This window comes from Schistocerca nitens, chromosome 1 (genome assembly GCF_023898315.1).
Source record: "Schistocerca nitens isolate TAMUIC-IGC-003100 chromosome 1, iqSchNite1.1, whole genome shotgun sequence".
Classification (NCBI taxonomy): Eukaryota; Metazoa; Arthropoda; class Insecta; order Orthoptera; family Acrididae; genus Schistocerca; species Schistocerca nitens.
The window spans coordinates 965093288-965116205 of NC_064614.1; the positions used below are offsets into that span (position 1 = coordinate 965093288).

The following is a 22918-nucleotide window of genomic DNA, read 5'->3' on the forward strand; positions in this document are numbered from 1 at the left end:
GATTGCCCGCAAGAGAGAAGTACAGCAACATCTGAATGTGAACATCGTCTCGCCCTGGGGTGGAGGATCGGGATGAAGTGAGCATGATCCTGCTCATTTCCAATGGAGGAAGGCTGATAGTGGGAGGAGCTCAAAATCTCCACAAAATGGCGGCCCAAGGTGTTGGAGATGGCAATAGGGTCCTCTATGACATTGTCTGCTATTTTCAGGCAGGAAACAGGGGAGTGGACCTTGGTCCCAGAAAGCTGACCGAGGTTGGCCCACACAACGCAAGATGTAGTGGAACTGTTAAAAGAACTAGTACATGAAATCCAGCTAGCTTGCTTTCTATCCCAAAGAATCCGATGACACTGTGCACGCAACTATTTATAATGAATGCAGTTTGCCTTCGTAGGATGACAGCTAAAAATGCAAGAGCATGTCTCCATATGCAAATGGCATTGCGGCCACCTCAGTCTACCGAGGGACTGGGACACGGCATGGTAAAGAAAAAGAGCAAGGAATGTATGTACTATTGTGCTTATAATACTTGTAAGTTGATAAATGCTTCTACTTGTTCTTGTTACTGTAAACTTACATGGGGGGAAACAAAGATTGTCAATACTATAGTAAGTATCCAGTAATAAACAAGTGTACCAGTCATTCACTACAACAAACAAAGGGAGATGAAACGTCAGGCACGGAAACAAGTCTTAGATGCTACTGAAAACAGATATAAAATAGACAAGACTGACTAAAATGAAAAAATATTATGGTAACAGTTTCACGACTAGTCCAACATTCGTCATCTGCTCAGCATGTTCTATGTATGATGATATAGATTTGAGACCCTTTTGTCAAACCAAAAGAAAGATTAAGTTCTAAAACATATCGAGGAAATGTTAGGCAACATGAAGAAATGTTAGTTGCCTATAAACAAGTTGATGACCAGTATTATACAAGACTAGTTGTTTGTTATTTGAATGTGTGCCAGAAATACGCCATAATAATGATGCAGATACAGAAACACACAGACAAATATAAAATCTATGCTTATAAAGAGCTTGGAACAAAAAAGTCTTAGTTCAGGTTACCAAACTACATAAATTGGCTATTCTTGTTACATCTGTCTTTGCAGTGCCAATTGAAACTAACAGCCTTTTTGTTCTCAGAGTATACAAATGTCAGTATTAACAAAAAGGAAATGTGTAAAGTTGTTAAGGCACAGAAATACCTGGTATAAAAAATTCATCCTCTGAAATGCTTCTTCTTCCTGGAATTTCTTCATAGATTTTTTGTTTTTTGCAAATACCTGGAAATAAAGCTTCTTTTTAAGTTACACAGTGCAATGGAAGTTACAATTACTACAGTATATTTATTTTAAGATGGCTGACTAGATCAGTAAACACAAAGCAGCATGTGTTGATAATTACACTGCTGGCCATGTTCCTCTTCCAGAAATCACATTTTAATGTTGGTTGGTTGTGAGAAGCTCTTGTTATGCCTCGTCTAAGGAGGCTAAACGTCTACCGCCATGTGTCGCAATTGAACGCTGGGTGGATTGTGGCCTATTGAGACGGTTGTTTATCATTCCGCACTGCTGCTGATTACATTTGTCAAGACCCCAAGAATATCATGCAAATAGAACCTATGGGTTCAGGAGGGGCATCTATAATGCCATACGGGATCTCAATGGCTCCCCTTGAGTAGCACCAAAGGTGACATTTTTCTCACTAAGCCAGGCAGATTCTACAGACACCACACATATCTTGAGTCTGCTTGTTAGCAGCAAGACACATTTCCATATGCATACTGTGGTGTTGTCTAGAGCACTCGTCACTGCCTCACAGTGGCAACTACTGTTGCGGCTTCCCTTGGTGCTGCAGTCGAGAGAGGTGCTGGAAGTTGCACCATGCTGTCTTTTCGGGTGAGCCCCAGTTCTGTGTACAACCTTATGACAGTGTGTAGATGCACAAAGGTTGGTTGGTTTGGGGGATTAAAGGGACCAGACTGCTACGGTCATCGGTCCCTTGTTCCAAATACAAAGAACACCCAAAGAGAATAAAAACGAGGAACAGAAGAGATCACAGACGATACAGAACAAGAAAAACTGAGACAAAGACAAGACAAAACGAACTAAAACCACACAGAGTGTGACGGTGGTTGGCCGACCATAGAAATAAAAAAGGAAAAGCCAACCACTTAGAAACACATTAAAAATTCAGTTTAAAATCATAGGCCAAAGGCCAGAATCAACACAAAACAATAAAATAAAACTGAAACACTCAGATTAAATGATAAAATCCCCCTGCCCGAATAAAACGTAAAACTAAGTCAGCCATAGTGGAGTCGACTGTTAAAAGGGCAGGGAGTGTAGCAGCCAGTGCAAATGTCTGCCTGACCACAGCTAAAAGGGGGCAGGCCAACAAAATGTGGGCCACTGTCAAAGCCGCCCCACAGCGACATAGAGGAGGGTCCTCCCGGCACAGTAAATAACTGTGTGTCAGCCGGGAGTGGCCAATGCGGAGCCGGCAAAGGACGACTGAGTCCCTGCGGTTGGCTCGCATGGATGACCACCACACAGTCGTCGTCTCCTTAATGTCACGGAGTTTATTTGGCGTGATCCGATCGCGCCATTCAGTGTCCCAAAGCGCAAGAACTTTTCGGCGGAGGACTGCCCGCAAATCAGCCTCGGGGAGGCCAACACCCAGAGACGGTTGTCTCGTGGCCTCTTTCGCCAGGCGGTCAACCTGTTCATTGCCCGGGATACCGACATGACCGGGGGTCCACACAAAGACCACAGAGCGGCCGCAACGCGCAAGAGTATGCAGGGACTCATGGATAGCCATCACCAGACGAGAACGAGGAAAACACTGGTCGAGAGCTCGTAAACCGCTCAGGGAATCGCTACAGATAACGAAGGACTCACCTGAGCAGGAGCGGATATACTCTAGGGCTCGAAAGATGGCGACTAGCTCAGCAGTGTAAACGCTGCAGCCAGCCGCCAAGGACCGTTGTTCGGAATGGTCCCCTAGAGTTAGCGCATACCCGACACAACCAGCAACCATCGAACCGTCGGTGTAAACAATTCCAGAGCCCTGATACGTGGCCAGGATGGAATAAAAGCGGCGGCGGAATGCCTCTGGAGGGACCGAGTCCTTCGAGCCCTGTGCCAAGTCGAGCCGAAGGCAAGGGCGAGGAACACACCACGGGGGTGTACGCAGAGGCGCCCGGAAAGGAGGTGGAACAGGGAAAAATCCTAGCCTGGAGAGAAGCTCCTTAACGCGTACGGCGATCGGACAACCCGACCGGGGCCGACGCTCTGGCAGATGGACGACCGACTGCGGGAACAGCACACGGTAATTTGGATGACCGGGCAAGCTACAAACATGGGCAGCATAAGCAGCCAGTAATTTTTGGCGTCGGAACCGCAGTGGAAGGACACCTGCCTCCACTAGTAAGCTGTCCACAGGGCTGGTGCGGAAAGCACCAGTGGCAAGGCGTATCCCGCTGTGGAGAATTGGGTCCAGCACCCGCAACGCAGACGGGGATGCTGAGCCATATGCCAGGCACCCATAATCCAGACGGGACTGGATTAACGCCTGGTAGAGCCGTAACAGGGTAGAGTGGTTGGCGCCCCAGCGGGCGTGGCTCAAACATCGCAGCGCATTGAGATGCCACCAACACGCCCGTTTGAGCTGCCGAATATGAGGCAGCCAAGTCAACCGGGCATCGAAAACCACCCCCAAAAACCTGTGGGTCTCCACCACAGCAAGGAGTTCGTCGGCAAGATAAAGCCGCGGCTCAGGATGGACTGTTCGGCGCCGGCAGAAATGCATAACCCGGGTCTTGGCTGCCGAAAACTGAAACCCATGCGCTACAGCCCAAGACTGCGCCTTACGGATAGCGCCCTGTAGCTGACGTTCAACAGCTGCAATGCCAGGAGAGCTGTAATAAAGGCAGAAGTCGTCAGCATACAGGGAAGCGGAGACAGAATTTCCCACGGCCGCAGCAAGCCCGTTAATGGCTATTAAAAACAGACAGACACTTAAATACGAGGCCGCGACTTGCACGCGGAAGGTACGACACGACAGAAAATTGTGGATAAAAATCGGCAGAGGACCCCGAAGACCCCATCCATGAAGCGTAGAAAGGATGTGATGACGCCATGTCGTATCGTACGCCTTCCACATGTCGAAAAAGACAGCGACCAGGTGCTGGCGGCGGGCAAAGGCGGTACGGATGGCCGACTCCAGGCTCACCAGATTGTCGGTGGCAGAGCGGCCTTTACGGAACCCACCCTGAGACGGAGCCAGAAGGCCCCGAGACTCCAGTACCCAATGCAAGTGCCGGCTCACCATCCGTTCAAGCAACTTGCAAAGAACGTTGGTGAGGCTAATGGGACGGTAGCTGTCCACCTCCAGAGGGGGCTTTCCAGGTTTCAAAACGGGGATGACAACGCCTTCCCGCCATTGCGACGGAAACTCCCCCTCGACCCAAAGACGGTTGTAAAGATCGAGAAGGCGCTGCTGGCAGTCCACTGAAAGGTGTTTCAGCATCTGACAGTGGATGCCATCTGGCCCAGGAGCGGTATCAGGGCAAGCAGCTAGGGCACTGCGAAATTCCCACTCACTGAATGGAGCATTGTAAGATTCTGGGTGGTTGGTGCGAAACGAAAGGCTCCGACGTTCCATCCGCTCTTTATGGAGCGGAAGGCCTGGGGGTAATTCGCAGAACCAGAACTCATAGCAAAATGCTCTGCTAAACGATTTGCAATGACGTCGGAGTCAGTACAAACTGCTCCATTCAGTGAGAGCGCAGGGACGCTGACAGGGGTCCGATAGCCGTAGACACGTCGAATCTTGGCCCAGACCTGCGAAGAAGTGACATGGAGGGCAATGGTGGACACATACCGCTCCCAGCACTCCTTCTTGCCTTGGCGGATAAGGAGGCGGGCCCACGCACGCAGCCGTTTGAAGGCGATAAGGTGGTCAATGGAGGGATGTCGCTTGTGACGCTGGAGCGCCCGCCGGCGATCTTTAATCGCTTCAGCAATCTCAGGCGACCACCAAGGCACAGCCTTCCGCCGAGGGGACCCAGAAGAACGGGGAATGGCAGATTCGGCGGCAGTAACGATGCCGGAGGTGACCGATTGAACCACCGCATCAATGTCACCAGTAGAGAGAGGCTCAAAAGCGGCAGTGGAGGAGAACAAGTCCCAGTCAGCCTTATTCATAGCCCACCTGCTAGGGTGCCCAGAAGAGTGACGCTGTGGTAGTGACAGAAAGATCGGAAAGTGGTCACTACCACACAGGTCGTCATGCACACTCCATTGGACAGACAGTAAGAGGCTAGGGCTACAGATGGAAAGGTCAATGGCGGAGTAGGTGCCATGCGCCATACTGAAGTGTGTGAAGGCACCATCATTTAACAGCGAGAGATCGAGCTGCGACAATAAATGCTCAACGATGGCGCCTCGACCTGTTGCCACTGACCCACCCCACAGAGGGTTATGGGCGTTGAAGTCGCCCAATAGCAAGAAAGGTGGCGGCAATTGGGCTACCAGTGCAGCCAGGACATGCTGCGAGACATCACCATCCGGTGGAAGGTAAAGACTGCAGACGGTAACAGCCTGTGGCGTCCAAACCCGTACAGCGACAGCCTCTAAAGGTGTCTGGAGAGGGACAGACTCGCTGTGCAGAGTGTGAAGGACATATATGCAGATGCCACCAGACACCCTTTCATAAGCTGCTCGGTTCTTATAATAACCCCGATAGCCACGGAGGGCAGGGGTTCGCATTGCTGGAAACCAAGTTTCCTGAAGAGCAATGCAGAAGAAAGGGTGAAGGCTGATAAGTTGTCGGAGCTCAGCTAGATGGTGGAAGAAACCGCTGCAGTTCCACTGGAGGATGGTGTTGTCCATGGCTGGGAAAGACGTGACGGCTCTGGGAAGACAGACTACGCCGCTGGGTCACCTGCTGCCTCCGATGGAGCACCCGTGGAAATGCTATCCATTGCGTCCGAGGGACCGGCGAGATCGAGGTCCTCAGCGGACGCCAGAATCTCCACCTCGTCCTCAGAGGCAGAGCTTGTAGGAAGCGGTGGGATGGGTGCCACCGCAGGAGCGTTGGTCTGGGGGACTTTCTTCTTTTTCTGCTTCTCGCGCTGTGCCTTCGGTGGTTCAGGCTTCATGGCCTTCACAGGGTCAGTCTCAGGGACAGACGACGATCGTGAGGCCCTGCGACCAGGGACTGGTGGTTGTTTCAAACACTTGCGGGCGTCCGCTTTTCCACCGGGCGGAACTTGTGAAGGGAGGTCCCCAAGGGATCCCTTCCTCGCGAGAGTAGCCGAAGAAGTCTGACGCTTCTCCGGCTGGGAAGGGGGAGCTGATGTCCCCGATGGTTGGGAAGGTGTTGCTCCTGAAGAAGATGGAGCAGGAGCAACAGGTTGTGAAGTGCCCCCCACAATCAAGGGGGCTTTTGGATGGTGACCAATCATGGAACCAACCGTATGGAACGACACAGGAGATGGAAGAGTCGTCGTTGCAGCAGCGGCGTAGGTGGACTTCATTGCCACAGGATGGAGCCTCTCATATTTCCGTCTAGCCTCGGGGTAGGTCAGGCGGTCCAGGGTCTTATATTCCATTATCTTCCTTTCTTTCTGCAATATCCTACAGTCCGGCGAGCAGGGGGAATGGTGTTCTCCGCAGTTAACACAGATATGAGGTGGGGCACATGGAGTATCGGGATGCGAAGGACGTCCACAATCCCGACACATGAGGCTGGAAGTACAACGAGATGACATGTGCCCGAACTTCCAGCATTTAAAACACCGCATCGGAGGAGGGATATATGGCTTCACATCACAACAGTAAACCATCACCTTGACCTTTTCGGGTAATACATCACCTTCGAAGGCCAAGATGAAGGCACCGGTGGCTACCTGATTATCCCTCGGACCCCGATGGACGCGCCGGACGAAGTGAACACCTCGTCGTTCGAGGTTGGCGTGTAATTCATCGTCGGACTGCAGAAGAAGATCCCTGTGGAATATAATACCCTGGACCATGTTGAGACTCTTATGCGGCGTGATGCTAACAGAAACATCCCCCAACTTGTCACAATTGAGCAACCTCCGTGACTGGGCAGAGGATGCCGCTTTGATGAGCACAGAACCAGAGCGCATCTTGGACAAGCCCTCCACCTCCCCGAACTTGTCCTCTAAATGCTCCACAAAAAACTGGGGCTTGGTTGACATGAACGATTCTCCATCAACCCGCGTACACACGAGGTACCGGGGTGAATAGTCTCCACTGCCTTCTTTAGCAAGACGTTCCTCCCATGGAGTAGCTAGGGAGGGAAACGATCTCTGATCAAATTTTTTCCCGTTGAGGTTAGACCTCGATCGCTTAGAGACTGCTGGTGGAGGCCCACCAGCGATAGATGATGTACCACGCTTCATTGCGGGTCATCCGCCCTGATGCCACCTACTTCGACCAAGGGCCCTCCCCACGGGCGCCACCCAGCCGCAGCAATAGCCATCTGGCAGGACGGCCATTGCTGGGAGTCCTGATGCCCCAAGGAGATGGGCATCTACTCCTAGGCATACGTGGGGAGTTAACGGCGCAGGCATCAGTAGAGCGATCCCTGTGTTGTCAGGGGGCTACAACCAAGAGGGTACATGGCAGCCCCACCACAACGGACTGGCTACCGTGCTGGATGTTAGGTGACATGTGGTCCATGGTCGCCGTCAGTGCAGAAAATGGCCCTGCACAGTGTTTGGCAGAAAGTGTACGCAAGAGCGTAGCCATGCCCAAGCGATGGAGAGCGGGCAGGACTGCAATGCAACAACGAAGAAGATGGCGAAAGTTCTGAACACAACATGGACACAAGGCACCAAGTAAGGCGCCCTTCCCCAATTGGCTCGCTCTTCGGAATAATTTAGAAAGATGGAGGTCAAACCCGAGAGGGGACCATCACATAAGGCCGAAACATTTGAGACTCCTTTTAGTCGCCTCTTACGACAGGCAGGAATACCGCGGGCCTATTCTAACCCCCGAACCCGCAGGGGGTGATGCACAAAGTATGATGTGATAAATTCAGTGGTGCTACCATAGCTTCAAGATCTCAATGACATCTTTCAACAAGATAACAAAGCCTTATGTTACCTGTGCTGTCATGATCTAAGCACAATATAGAGGGTTTCCAAACTGTTCCCCTGACTGGCACATTCTCCATATCTTTCATCCACTGGAAGCATTTGGTCATGATCTGCAGAGAGAATTTCACATCACCACTTAGCAGCCACTGTGACTGATGGATTTTGGCATAGAACTGAAGCAGCACAGAATGATAAGTACAGCTCTATTCCAAACACAATTCGACCAGTCCAGCCAGGTTAGAACCACTGTTGCCGACAGTTTGCAGCTCTGTGTACTAAATTAGCATCACTTAGACCCCCAACGCATATACAATTTTAAAAACATGTTCTACCCTCCCTGGTGTCTTAATTTTAGCGGACAGCAGTGTATTTAGCAGTTTGTCATATTTCAGATACGTGAGACATTTACAAGAAGCTGGCACTAATAACTTCTACATGTGATTTGTTAGAAACCACAGGTGCATAAAAATAATATTGTCACAATTGGTTTTTACACCATCTACATATACCACTAACACTCTTTGAGCATTTGCATTCAAATGTTTTCTCAAGATGTCTGTACTGAAGCACTTGCTTCATAACAATCTTTTTTATTATTGCCCTACTCATTATGCATTTCCATATGGCATGACTTTGCACCTGATTTATTCTAAAGAGGCCATTACTTAAAGTGCATGAGACCTACTTATAGCTAAGTCTTGCTCAATTCTCATGCCTCAGCCACACACACGCCAGTATTTGCAATAATTACGTTGTAGGCAAAGTGTTTCATGTTCTTCATTATGTCTGTGCTTCACATACAGAGTACAGTTTACACTTGTACTGTTTTGTGAAATGATTGCTATTACATATTTGTATAATTTGCAGCTATTTGTTTTTATCTGATTCAATGTCAATGTCTAAGTTGTTATATCTGAAAATTTCAGTTCCTGCATATTGATTATTAGGGATCCCGTTCTCAAAGTATTTCTTTCAGCTTTCAAAGCACACAGAGTCTCATCCACTGTTACACACACTGTACAGTTTATAAACTTACCAGATGGGATGAGAAAGAAAAACTTCCTTCTCATCCTGTCCGGTAAGTCTCCCCTGACAACATTTGAGGAACTAGTTTACAACAACAGAACACTGGGCCATCTTTCTGAGAAAAATCTTAATAGCTCAGTTTGGCTACTACAAAACTTCTTTACTGAGAGTGCAATAAAAGATCTCAAACTCAATTCTAGTAGAAATAAACAGCAATTAGGATAATTTTTAAAAACAAAATGAATTCTTGTTGCAGAAAGTTCTTGATTGAAAGAAATGGAATTATTGTTAAATATCTTGACTGTATTATTGTTGTTCTGCTTATGAAATTACACTACAATGGACAGCTGTGGCGATGCCTATGGTGCGTGTCAAAGGAAAGAATGAAAGTACAATTTCATTAACAAGTACCTGCAATTTCATTGCAGAGCAAGCCATTTATAAAGGAGATTTGTGTTTTTTACTTCTTGACTGATGACACACTGGTAGCTGCCTGGATATATTATTTGTCATATTTATAATCTAGACCATGTATGTGACTACTTCTCCATCAGGTTGCAGTGAATCAATTGATAAACACACTTTTTATTCATCCTTAACTATATTTTACAATCAGGAAACAGAGTTGCCATTCCAGCAAACATTCTACCCTGTCCATATGTGGAAAAGACAGACGAGAGAAATGGGACAGACCTACTCTGACCTGAAAGAAAAATCTGAAGATTTTTTTCCACATTTTCTACAGAGAGAGCCTCATTAGTATTTAGAGCAGCACACTCATGTGTACCATTATCTATACCACTGCATTTACATTGATGCAATCTTACTGGGACAAAGGGAAAAGAAAAAAAAAAAAATAATAATCACATGAACATATACAAAAATAGAAATTTGTTAATCTTTTCTTGTTCCTGTTTGTTATACTACAAACAAAAATTACCCTACTGGCAATATCTGTGATTTTGCCAAGGTCTTCAACTGTGTACATCAGAATATTCTGCTGCAGAAACTAAAATGGTATGGCATTAAAGGTCTTCCTCTGGCATGGCAGGAGTCACATCTTAACAATAAAAAAGAGTCACATTAGCAAATGACACAAGAGGAGTAAGATTAAATTCAGACGGGGAAACAAGTATGGTATGGTCGAAGATTCCGTGCTTCGCCTGCTCCCATTCTTTGTCTACATAAAGGTATTTATTGGAAACATTGGATGACTCTTCAAAAACGGCAAAGTTTGCTTAAGACTTAAGTATGGTGATAAAAGGCCCAAACACATCCATACCTGTTATAGTCAGGAGAATAATGGAACAGGCTTACAAATGATTCACACACAACACCTTAATCGTTAATCTTACAAAACTCTTATTATACTATTCCAAACAAATAATGACGACTTCAGGTAACAGAAGCTGAGATTAATGTGTTTAAACTGGATGTGGCCCCATGGGTAATGTTGCTGGACACCAAGATGGATAATAAACAGATGGTATCAACATGTGGATAAATTAACCAAAAATTTCACTTCTGACTGCTGTGCGCTCACAAAATCTCACTATGTTGATCAGCAGATGATTGATAGCATTCTTTGCAATATTATCACTAAGTTTATCCTTCTCTTGGGCATTGCACCTATGGTGGAAAGTGAGTGTGTGTGTGTGTGTGTGTGTGTGTGTGTGTGTGTGTGTGTGTTTTACTGAACTGTGCAATAAGAAAATTGTGTAAAATTGATAGACAAACACATCATAGAAGCCTTTTCAGGGACATAGGGATTCTTCTTACACTTATATCCAATCATATACACCCTAATGGTACTTCTTGTTAATAACAAAGAGTGAATTAAAAAAAAAAAAAAATCAGCAATTCAGAACCAAAATACTAGAAATAAAAATTATTTTCATACAGACTATGCATCCCTCTTTAGTGTTGAAAATGGAGTTCAATATTCAGGTGCAGAATTCTAGAACAAGTTGCCAATGGACTTTAGGCAGGAAATCAGAAATCCTCAAATATTTAAAAACAAACTAAAAGAGCACCTCATTACCCATTCCTCAATTTATCAGAATATATATATATATATATATATATATATATATATATATATATATATATATATATATATATATCATAAATGCTTGATTTGAAGTATTGCTTATAAAACTGTAACTGGGTAGTACAGGAGGACGAGGTGGGCATTTCTTCCATCACTACCGGAAGGAGAAAAAAGAAAGAAAGAAAGAGAGTGAGAGAGAGAGAGATCTTTTCCTCCAAAAACACACATATAACGTAATCTGGAAGTAATTATTATAATTATCAGTAAGTATATTAGTGCTAGCCATAATTTACTGTTAGCACATTTCACAGAAGTAGCCTGAAGTGGTTGCTTCTGCTTGTTAAAGCATAACTTTAATTGTTCACAACTCTGAGGGCTCTCCTTCATGATGGGATTGACAGAACAAGTGTGAATAAATCAATCTTAACATGACTACACAAGTACATCCATACATTACAGTAGGAAGGGCATACAAGATCTGGGATGACATTGTGTTACCAAGATGTGTCAGCTAGAGATCAGTTACAGTAGTAGACAGATTTCTACCAGAAAAGGGTCTCAATTTGATATAGGTACAGTTTTGCTTCTTATCTGTTACTACCCAGCATCTCCTACACATCAACGTCATGTACTAACTTCCAAAGAATGCTTTATTTACTTGGCCTTGAAAAGAGTGGGGACGGCTTTGGACAAAAATATTAGACCTGCAACCAAGACTGACTGACTTCCTTCATATCAAATATTAGACCTATTAAGTTTAAAGAGTCTTCATGTCGAAGGGGCATTTCTAGTATATAGAGTAGGTCTGCTCTATTGGAACTATTCCACTTGCAATTTTTGCAACGTCTTCTGCACCAGATAGTATGTTTCCCAACTTTACAGATATACTACACTGCACACTTTCCAGGCCCAACAAACCTAGCTGCAGCACCTTTGCTGTGTGATGTGGCAAAGTAGTGCTATGAACTGTTTATTTCACAGCAATCTCTCAAAAATGTTAAGCTGTAGGAGAAGAAATGATGCTTACACTGACTGGCTGCACCATCAGTCATGAATGTGACCATTTCTACCACTGTGCGCGAAAATTACAGCTCCGTAGTGAAAAACAGTCATTATGTGAATGATAATGGTGTTACAACAAAATTAAATGAACGTATTATCAGCCTACAGAAAATTGTCGAAGTGCTTCGTAAAGAAATTTCATGGCTCAAGAAAGAAAATTATGATCTCCGATCAAAACAAGGTACGTGCTACACGCGGGACTCGGTGCAAAACATTTCGCCTGCTTCCAAAAACTGGAACAAAGCTATGTTTAAAAACAACCAAGCTACGTTTAAAAACAACAAACAAGAAGTGTTAAATCGTGTGAACAATGACCGCAACGTTAATTTCGTGCATGAAAACTCGTTTGAAGTACTCGCAATTGCAGACAGCGAGGGTAAAACGAGCCGTTACGAGTCGCTTGGGAAGAAAAACATTCAAGATAGTAGGCCTAAAACCACCAGTGAACAGTCTAAACACATCAAAAAATCTCGAAACAGCGATAAAGTGTCGTATGAACTTCATGAGACAATACTGGTACAAAATGACCTTGAAGTACGTCACAAAATACCGATACAAACAGACACTCAAACGAAAAACATTGTAACAAATAACTCGCATAATAAAATACTCATGCTTTCAGATAGTCATGGCCGTGGACTCGCAAAGAAAATTAAAGAGAAAACTAATAGAAGTTTGTGTAGCATAGTAAAACCGGGAGCCCCACTAGCGGAAATAATAAAAACGACTGAATCTAGAGAGGTTAAAACTCTACACGATAAAGACTGTGTAATACTCATCGGAGGTTCAAACGATGTATATAAAAATGGAACTGCAAATGCGACACGTTATCTTAAACAGTGTCTGAAGAACCTCACGCATACAAACGTGATAATCGTGAATACACCACATCGGCACGATCTGGATAACCAATCATGTGTAAATACAGAAATACAAAAAGCCAACTATCAGTTTGCCAAAATCTGTAGACGTTTTAAAAATGTTAAATGTGTTAATATAAATAATATAGGTCGTAGATTCCATACACAACATGGACTACACTTAAACAGTATTGGGAAAGAATATCTGGCGAACATGATAACGAAGGAACTAAAACTACTTCAAAACACCTTCAACACAAAAACAACTGTTATACCACTATCAGTAATAGAACATTCCACAATACAAGAAAAATCAACAAAGGCAGTCATCTCGTCAGCAGCAGAACTGACATCAGCAGAACCTTCACCACCACCACCACCACCACCAACAATAAGAACAGGAGACACAGCAACAGTGGGACAGACAACAGCAAAGCCAACAACAGCAGAAGCACCAGAAACGACAGTACCAATGGAGAAGCCACCAGCTAAACCACACCCCATCAGAAGGAGCCAGAGGACAAGAAAGTACATCACTCCAAGGGAGGATTTTTTATGGTTCAGCACCAAGAGGAGAAAAAAACTGGGACAAACCAGCGCAAAGCATCAGTCACTGTCAACAAAATGCAAACAAAAGATACAGGCAAGGTAAGCTGTGCTCGTTTCTCAGTCTTTCATCAAAATATACAATCTGTCAGAAACAAAGTGCAACAATTAGAAGTGGAACTACAAACTTTAAACAGTTCAGTCACATGGTGTAGAGGAACTGAAATAACATTAATAAATTTACTCATATATATACTAGCATGTCATTATAGTAGGACCACCATTAGAGGTGGTGGATCATGTATATTTGTTAAGCAAGGAATTGCCTATAAAATTAGAAATGATATTAATTCTGTAAGTGAGGAAAAACACACAGAAATATCAGCCATAGACATGAGTAAGACATATGAGGCACAAAGGTTAACTATAATATGTATTTACCGTTCACCCAGTGGTGATATAGATACTTTCACTGCAAAACTAATCCAGATTCTAGACATGGCTTCGAATCCTAAAGGGAAGGTTCTCATTTGTGGAGACAAATATAAACACACAAAACCCAGATAGATTCTGTAACTCATTCTTGAATATATTGCGCTGTTATAAGTTATCACCATTAGTTAACAGAGCCACGAGGATAGCCAAAAACTCATCATCAACAATTGATCACATCATCACAGACATAGATAAAGAAAGTTGTGAAATTATTGTAGATAACCTTGGCCTTTCTGATCACTCCTGTCAAATCCTAAAATTAAACATAAATATAGACAATACAACTAAAACATACACATACAGAATGGTTTTCTCCAAACCAAACAGATCAGAATTTGCCAAGCAAATAAACAGTATAACTTGGGAAGAAGTGTATGCTGAAACTAGTGTAAATAAGACATTTTCTTAATTCATGTCACTATTTAAACTCAGATTTGATGAAGCATTCCCAAAGGTGCAAACTGCAGTACACTCACACAAAAGAAATACCTGGGTGACCAAAGGAATAAGGAAATCCTCTGCAACACTCAAACAACTGAACAGGTTAAAAAACTACCATAATGATCCTGGCTTCCTAAACTACTACCACACATACGAAAGAATATACAGAAGAGTATTAGGAGATGCAAAAAAAGCCCACAATGACAGTATTATAGAAAAGGCAGAAAATAAAATTAAAGCAGCCTGGACTGTTACCAAACAGGAAACAAACAGTAATAAATTAAAAACAGTAAACATTCAAATTAAACATAATGGTGCTATTATACATAACCCAAATACACTAGCAAATACTGTAAATGAGTACTTCAGCAGTGTTGCTACCAAGCTACAGCAAAAGTTTGGCAAAAAACAGCCTGAACAAAAATTGAACTATATGGCTAACTCAATGTTACTGTTACCGACTTCTACAGAAGAAGTAAGGATGGTTGTGAAGAATCTAAAGAATAAAACATCAGCAGGTTTAGATGAAGTGCCAGTGTGCTTACTGAAGGACTGCACTGACAGCATACAACATCCTTTGGCACACATCATAAATGAATCTTTCACTGCAGGCTGCTTCCCAGAATACTTAAAATGTGCAAAAGTCCTGCCTCTATTTAAGAACGGCAATCCAGAAAATATAGAAAACTATAGGCCCATCTCATTACTCTCATCCTTTTCCAAGGTAATAGAAAATATAATGAAAAAGAGACTAATGGATTTCCTAAACAAGTACAACCTACTGTGTAAAGAACAGTTTGGTTTCGGGCCAGGAAGAAGCACAGGTTCAGTGGTAGCTCACTTCACAAATTTTGTCTTAGAAGCACTTGACGAAGGTGAACATGTAACATGCATATTCCTTGACCTTAGCAAAGCATTTGACACGGTAGACCACAAAATACTACTAAACAAAATGGAGGCACTAGGAATAAGGGGAACAGTAAATAATTGGTTTCAATCGTACTTGGAAAATAGGGTACAGTGTGTAGAGATCTCACAAACGAAGTTCAGCAGATTGACAAAACACATTTCCAAACCAGAACATATTAACATAGGAGTCCCTCAGGGAAGTGTGTTAGGGCCAATACTCTTCCTAATATATATCAATGATTTTCCCCAGAGTGTCAAATACGGGGAAGCAATACTATTTGCAGATGACAGCAGCATCCTTATCAGTGATGAGTCACCAGACAAATTGAGAGACAAAGCTGAAGAAACTCTCGATCATGTATGCAAGTGGGTAGTAAGCAACAAATTAACCCTCAATATTAAAAAAACAAACAGTATTAATTTCCACATAAATAAAAAACATAATAGCATAGGCCTAAAAGTTAAAGATTAACTTATAGATTGTGTCACAAACACAAAATTCCTAGGAATGCATGTTGACTCACAGCTTAACTGGACTGATCATACTGCAGCACTAGAAAAGAAAATTGCTACTGCTTGCTATGCACTCCGGATAATTAAGTCAGAATGTAATAGTTCATGTGCTAAGACTACATACTTTGCATATGTGCATTCAATAATTAGTTATGGCAGAACCTTCTGGGGTACAAATGTGCAGAACATACAAGCAATTTTCAAGCTGCAAAAGAGGGCTGTACAAATAATAACAAAAAGCAGCAAGAGAGCTCACTGTACTGATTTATTCAAAACCATGGGAATCTTGACAGTACCATGTGAATACATCTTTCAGACTGTGATATATATAAAGAAACACATTGACCAGTACACACAAAACAGATCTATACACCAACACTGGACTAGATCCTGCCACCATTTGCATCTCATACAAAAAAAAAAAAAAAAAAAAAACAAAATAGTTTATTATTTAATGGAATAAAAATGTATAATAGACTTCCAGAGGAGATCAAAGCTGAAACTGGAATACATGCCTTTAGGAAAGCTGCAAAAAGTTATTTAGCAGATAAATGTTACTACACTGTCAAAGAATACTGTAAATGACATGTGTTCACCTCAATTCATGCAAGAGTACCTTTGTAAATTTATATTTATCTGTAATTAAGATTGGTGTGTATTTGTTTTGTGTAACCCATGCAAGAATACATTTGTAAATTTATATTTATTTGTAACTAAGATTGGTGTGTATTTGTTTTGTGTACAAACGATTAAGTTGCACCATAGAAATATGTACTACCAGAAGTACTATTATGTATATACTCATTCCATGTATACAGTTGACGACATCCATACAACACAAGTTTTCTACGGATGAATAAATAAATAAATAATGTGCTGCATAATTTTATTTCTGAAAGCATGCTCTGACCATTTACTATGATCAAGTTCATCAGTAGCAACAGTCCAAGAATATCCACAATTTTCAAAGTCCCCAACACATGTTGTGGTTTTGACCAGTGAGCATTCTGAATTTAATTCTGCAGTTTAACAATATAATTATCTGAAAAATCTACTTGTACCAGTGTGTAGCCCATGTTTTGTCTTCAAAAAACTTTACTATTGTGTTTTTATAAATGTGTGTTGTAAGAATTGGGGTAGCCTACTGTAAAGAGCACCAAGATTGACCAACAGTAACATGAAACTTTCAGATTGACTTGCTGGTTCAAACCCCCAATTGGGTCCATTCAACCATCTGCTTCAGTAAGTTCTTGTTCAAAGAGTGCTTACCTTTCAGATATACATTCGCAACCCTCACATTGTGAAATCGTGCAAACCTGTTTCTCTTGACTGCCGACTATAGTACTTTATAAAGCCACAAAATTTGGTCTCTACTTTTAGAATAACCTAGCTGCTAACTTTCAAAAGTAACTTTCCTTTCTTATAATAGTAGCAGAGGCAACAGTTGTGCAGTGTATCCTGTGAGGTGTAAAACTGTGACCTTGATGCACAGAACTTCAGCCAGTTTTATTTTCATGTGGGGAAATTCCTGTGTTTCTTTCAAGGTCGTTACTACATAGGTCTTCTGAAATCACCTTTTCTGCCTTATATTTCACTATCACAAAATCTTTCATTCCAGAAGTCTCCTAAAAATGTCATCTGACATTAGCAACAGGTTTTTCTGGGCCTGGATTTAAGCTTTCCTGGACTTCTAGGTAAAAAAGTTGCCACATCTTTAACTGCTTTCTTTAATATGGCTGGAGATTTATCTGGAGTTCTGGTGTAGGTGGCACAGGCATCACCACTGTTGCCTTCAATGCTGCTTCTAACTTAATTTCTGTATTTTCTGTGATTAAGTTTATTTGCATCCTAAGTTGAGCAGGAGTTAAACTTTGTCATTTCAACATTCTCTTTTCCTTATCTCCTTTGTTAGCCTCATCACCTAAGCCGTATTCCATAAATCACTTCCAGTATTCTCAGCTCATGTGATTATAAAGTAAAAATGAAGGGTCATGTTGGAGAATTGTGGAAATTAGTGTGATTGCCAGAAATAATGCAATATCTCATTTACATCATAATTATATCTAAAAACAAAGATGATGTGACTTATCGAACGAAAGCGCTGGCAGGTCGATAGACACACACACACACACACACACACACACACACACACACACACACACACACAAAATTCAAGCTTTCGCAACAAACTGTTGCCTCATCAGGAAAGAGGGGAAGGAGAGGGAAAGACGAAAGGATGTGGGTTTTAAGGGAGAGTTACATCATAATTATGTCTTTTCACTATAGGAAGCTTCTAACAACACAATACATAAAAATGCTTTTCTAATTTAGGCTTAATTCATATTGACCTTCCAATACAGTCAACATTCTGTTGCAGTAAATAGGAAATGAGTAAAATGGTATTTTTTCTATAGGCTTTGAGGTTTTTCTTATAACCTGGCACTTTCAGTGTTTTCCACAGAAGATATTTAATTAGCTTGGATTATAGATGAATAAAGACTGTTCTTTAAAATAAATAACCATATTCTGCATGTATTATGCACCAATTTATTCATCCCATTGTGATTTTTCGGTAAAGAGGATTATTGGTTCACCATTCAGACGTTACGCTTTTACTATGTATTAGTTTCTTCTCTCTAAAAAATGTTTTTCTTTTTGCAGCACTTCCCTCCTTTCCTTACACATTCCCTCCAACATTTACTGAAGAAAGCCAACAGACAACTGCGTAAAATTACAGTATAGCCAATGTATAACTATTCAATGTGCAACATTTTAAGAGTCACGGAATGTCAGCCATTCCATACTGTGATACTATGTATCTCAAAGTTGTACTTGCATGTCTATTTTCAGCCTTCCATAAAATTGCATTGTTGCTGAAAAGTTCTGGCTTCTTTCAGTAACGAAATAACAGATGATAAAAACCAAACCAGACTGGGAACCTTACTAATTAAATAAATTACATAAAAGCTACTGAAATGTGGTGGCTTAAGATATTTGTAATTATTTCTGAGATATTTTGTTAACAGATGTTTTCACATTACTTTGTTGCATTGCTTTGACATCTTAGTTTTCAGGGGTAACTAGAAGCTGAAATTTTAGACAAGTTATAAAGCCATTTGTTCTATCCAGCACTTCAGACTAAAAATTAAAATTTTAAAAATGTTTCAGCTAAGAGCTGGTATAATCAGATCTGTAATACTTTTTTTTATTTTTCTGATTTATGTCCAAGTTCTCAGTGAAGTAACTATTGGCCCTTAGCAGCAATTCACAAAAGTGAATAATAGGGAACCAATGAATACCAAAGAGATAAAGCTCTTCTAAGGCTTGGTATGGATGGAAGGAGTATGGTTTGCTGCTCTACAAACACATTGCTCAACAAAACCAACATTGCAACACACAAATGCATGTCCAGTAATGCTTACTATGGTTCCTAATTTTATTGCTTAAGGTTCATTTTTTAAAAAAATGGCAGTTCAATATGGCAATAATCTAGCAAAAAATTCTACCACTCCTAGATACAGATGAAATGAAATTTATAGAGATGTTTTATCCTGGTAAAGATTTTGAGACATTGGTATACAGAAGAGGCTGTAGCACCCCAGACAGTAGGTATCCAATAAAACAAATTTTTAGAGAAAAAAAGTCTTCTAAATTATGTGCAACTAATGGCAATACTTAAGTGCTAAATGCATTTGCAGAGCATTCTTCATAAGATTGACAGGAGAGAAACAAGCTTGCCAGCTAAAGTGTACTTAGCAATGTCAGAAGGACCAAAATGGCAGGAAATTTAAAGTAAATAATTTTCAGAAAGTAATGAGTTGAGTTGACACAGACAAGCATCCCAAACTTTAAAGCACACTCAAGGTGAATGAAAAGAAAATTCAGAATGATTCATATCTGGTGGCAGGTCAAGGCACAGACTGGGAGTGCAGTGTTGCCAGTTCCAACTGAAAATTGTGGTACACATGCTTTGTGCTAGAAAATGTGTACCCTGCAAAGTACATCTCACTTGCTTTTGTAGAGTTTGTCTTATCAGCAGTCACTGGTGACAACTTAAAACAAACGGAATGAAAATTCATTAAATAACTCATTACAATCATTTTTAATCCTCACATTGGCTACAACATTCAGAGCTAAGCACCCTGAACACTGCTGAATAATCACTGTCCACAAATGTTCAACATATATGGGCAGAACAAGCCTGATCTTTACACCCTCATTCCTAAAATCAACTACAGATTTGAGGACTGTGTATACTGCTGATCTTTCTCCATCCACTTTCACCATGGAGCACACAGTAGCTATAGGTAATCACAAACATCACAATAAAGCACGAAGCATCTTGTGAATGCTCCCAATACCACACCTATCCTAATATACACCACGAATTCAGGAACTGATCTGACAAGACTGGTCTACATGTGAAGACCCTTCATGTAGGACTGAAAGATGAGATAGAGCAGCAGTAGTGGAGAAAAAAACTTGCTGATGACAAGATCATTGGAGAGTAAGTAATGACTGATATGTTGCAAGAAATTTCAAGGAATCATGCTAATATTTACATTGAGTTTGGAAATGACAAAAACTGAAAAGCTACTCAAAATGTCAATATAACAAGCTCGAATTTGAACTTCTGAATATCAGGCACTGAGTTAAATTGTACAACTGAGAAACTTCAGATTGTTCAGAAAATATTGTTCTGCCAAATTGATATGTCCAAAGTTCAACTTTTTCAGGCTAGCAAATTTAAAGTTTTTAGCTCAAAACTATATATTTCTAGAGAAAATTGGGGCGTGATAACTACTGAACTAGGACTCACATCACATGTCTGAAAGAGATCTGCCTGGCTCGTAATGGTTAGGGGTGTCTGCTCATTTTTCAGTTTTTGACAATATCTTGCAACCAGCCCACCTGTATATTACAAGATGTGCTGAACTGCCTAAATTTTATCTTGATTGTTTCAATTCTGTGCACAAGTTATTCTTGTACAGTGTACTCTTGTTTTGGGATATCTTAGATAACCAGACTTACTTTATTGTTTGCCACAGGAAAGGCCACTCACCAAAGCAAATTTATATGTAGTGAACCATAATATGGAATACTAAGTAATGTCTAAATTGTTAGTTTAGTTCAAATAATTTTATGAAATTTTGCTCAACTTCATAAATATTGTTTTAACATTCAGAATACTAAACATAGTGCCTTATGGGTTACAATTAAATGAAGCATGTATGAGCCTCATTTCAATGCTACGTACCACGGCAATCAACATATCGTCATTCGCATGTAAACTAGAAACTGTGTATAAGAATGTATCACTCAAACATAGGGATGATGCAGCTGTTACTGTAATGTTATTTGGTCTGGCGAAATATTCGATACACGTAAGAGGCTTCGGCTAAGCGAAGCCAAATATAGATTCTGGTTACAACATTGAAAAAAGACCATAGCTATCATTATGGAGAATCCTATTGCTCATGTAAAGTAAATCCCTATTTAAAAAAAAACAACGACAATTTACCGTACTAGTCATCCACATCAACAATTTCGCGTTTCATATTCGCATCCGGGAGCAATCCTACTTTGCCGTAGCAGGGATAAACTCTAGCTACATCTTTCAGGAAAACAAAATCTCGTGAAGTTTTTTGCCACCACCCAACACCGCAAATTGTACAAATACAGGTTCTGAAATATGTACAGTTCATCTGTTTCCCGGTCAGCCTTCTTTTAATAGAGGGTTAGAGAGATTTCCACATGCCCTCTTTACTCTGCGTGTGGATCAACGAATCTTTCTAAGGCATATTCGATTGAATGGTTGACAAATTCGTTTTCGAATCTGCCAGCCACCGGTAATTACTTTCGTTCCAGGCAAGATGAAGTGTTTAAAAAGGGACATCAAAGTTTATTTATACCTCGAATTCAATAACTATAAAGCACATTCGTGACTCCCTTTCACTGCTTCCAAACACATATATCGGATCAATTTCGTTTTACAAACTTCGTCCTTTCCTACACTTACGAGTTGTGATTAGCGATTCATCTATTTCAACAAACTTTTTACCAAGCACAGCAACACTGTCATTCATCACAATCAGGGAACACACCTTCCTACAAACATCATAGTAATCGCAAACAGTATTTGAAGATGACAAAATTTCGGAAGGAACGGTTTCTAACGCTTATTCTTGACGCGCATGGTTCACCAAACAAGTAAACTTTACTTTGTACCTTGCCACTAGACGAAAAACACATTGTACTGTCCTTATTCTGGGGTAATTTCTGCTTATCTGCTTCCATGCCTAATTACGTATCTCCAATACAGCTTCGCTTATTGCCTGACGTAGTTCGCGAATTCCCTTTCGAGTTTCGACCCACTGTCAAAGAAGACGTTCCTAACTTGCTGATGCTCCCGCGAACAAAACCCAAACCTACCCTGACCCTCACACTACTGCCTGCCAAAGTGACGTCACTCGCAATCTCGACGACTGCAGGAACTTCTATCGAATTTCGTTAGCATTCGATATGATGTGCTCTCGCGGGATCAGAGCCCAACGGATCTTTCCAACACGTCGTTCTCGTTACGTGCGTCTCGCGGGCCCCGAGGAATCGCTTCATGACGTCATCAACAAGGCTGAAAGCGTGACAGCGCTGCCTGGTGACTAGACCTGTAAACAACTCTGTTGACGTAAGTGACGTCACACGTTGGCTAGCCAATATCGCTGGTAGTTTCCGAAACGCGGATATTCTTTGAACATGACATGCTAATGCATTGTGGGTGTGTGTGTATAATGGCGGGTTTTGTGATTTATGTGCGTTAAAGCTTTTCAATCACGGAAAAAATTGATAATACTTGCTGCAAAAGCAGATGTTTGCAGAG

General features: G+C 41.8%; 1 protein-coding gene across 7 annotated transcripts in view; it reads right to left on the minus strand.

Moving 5' to 3' along the window:
- LOC126194948 (ribonuclease P protein subunit p21) overlaps positions 1 to 22602 on the minus strand; it is a 57421-nt gene extending 34819 nt beyond the window's left edge. Inside the window, exons 1-3 of one of the 7 annotated variants that reach the window (XM_049933376.1) lie at positions 8147 to 9369; positions 1413 to 1930; positions 1214 to 1291 (exon numbers count right to left, since the gene is read on the minus strand). In XM_049933376.1, the coding sequence (XP_049789333.1) occupies positions 1214 to 1291; positions 1413 to 1424 (90 nt within the window). In that variant the 5' untranslated portion in view covers positions 1425 to 1930; positions 8147 to 9369. Of the gene's footprint in view, positions 1 to 1213; positions 1292 to 1412; positions 6411 to 8146; positions 9370 to 12242; positions 12378 to 21298; positions 21448 to 22269 lie in introns of those variants that run through there. The other 6 variants (XR_007538530.1, XM_049933342.1, XM_049933359.1 and 3 more) reach the window with 6 other exon arrangements.
- Between the last annotated feature and the right edge of the window lie 316 nt (positions 22603 to 22918).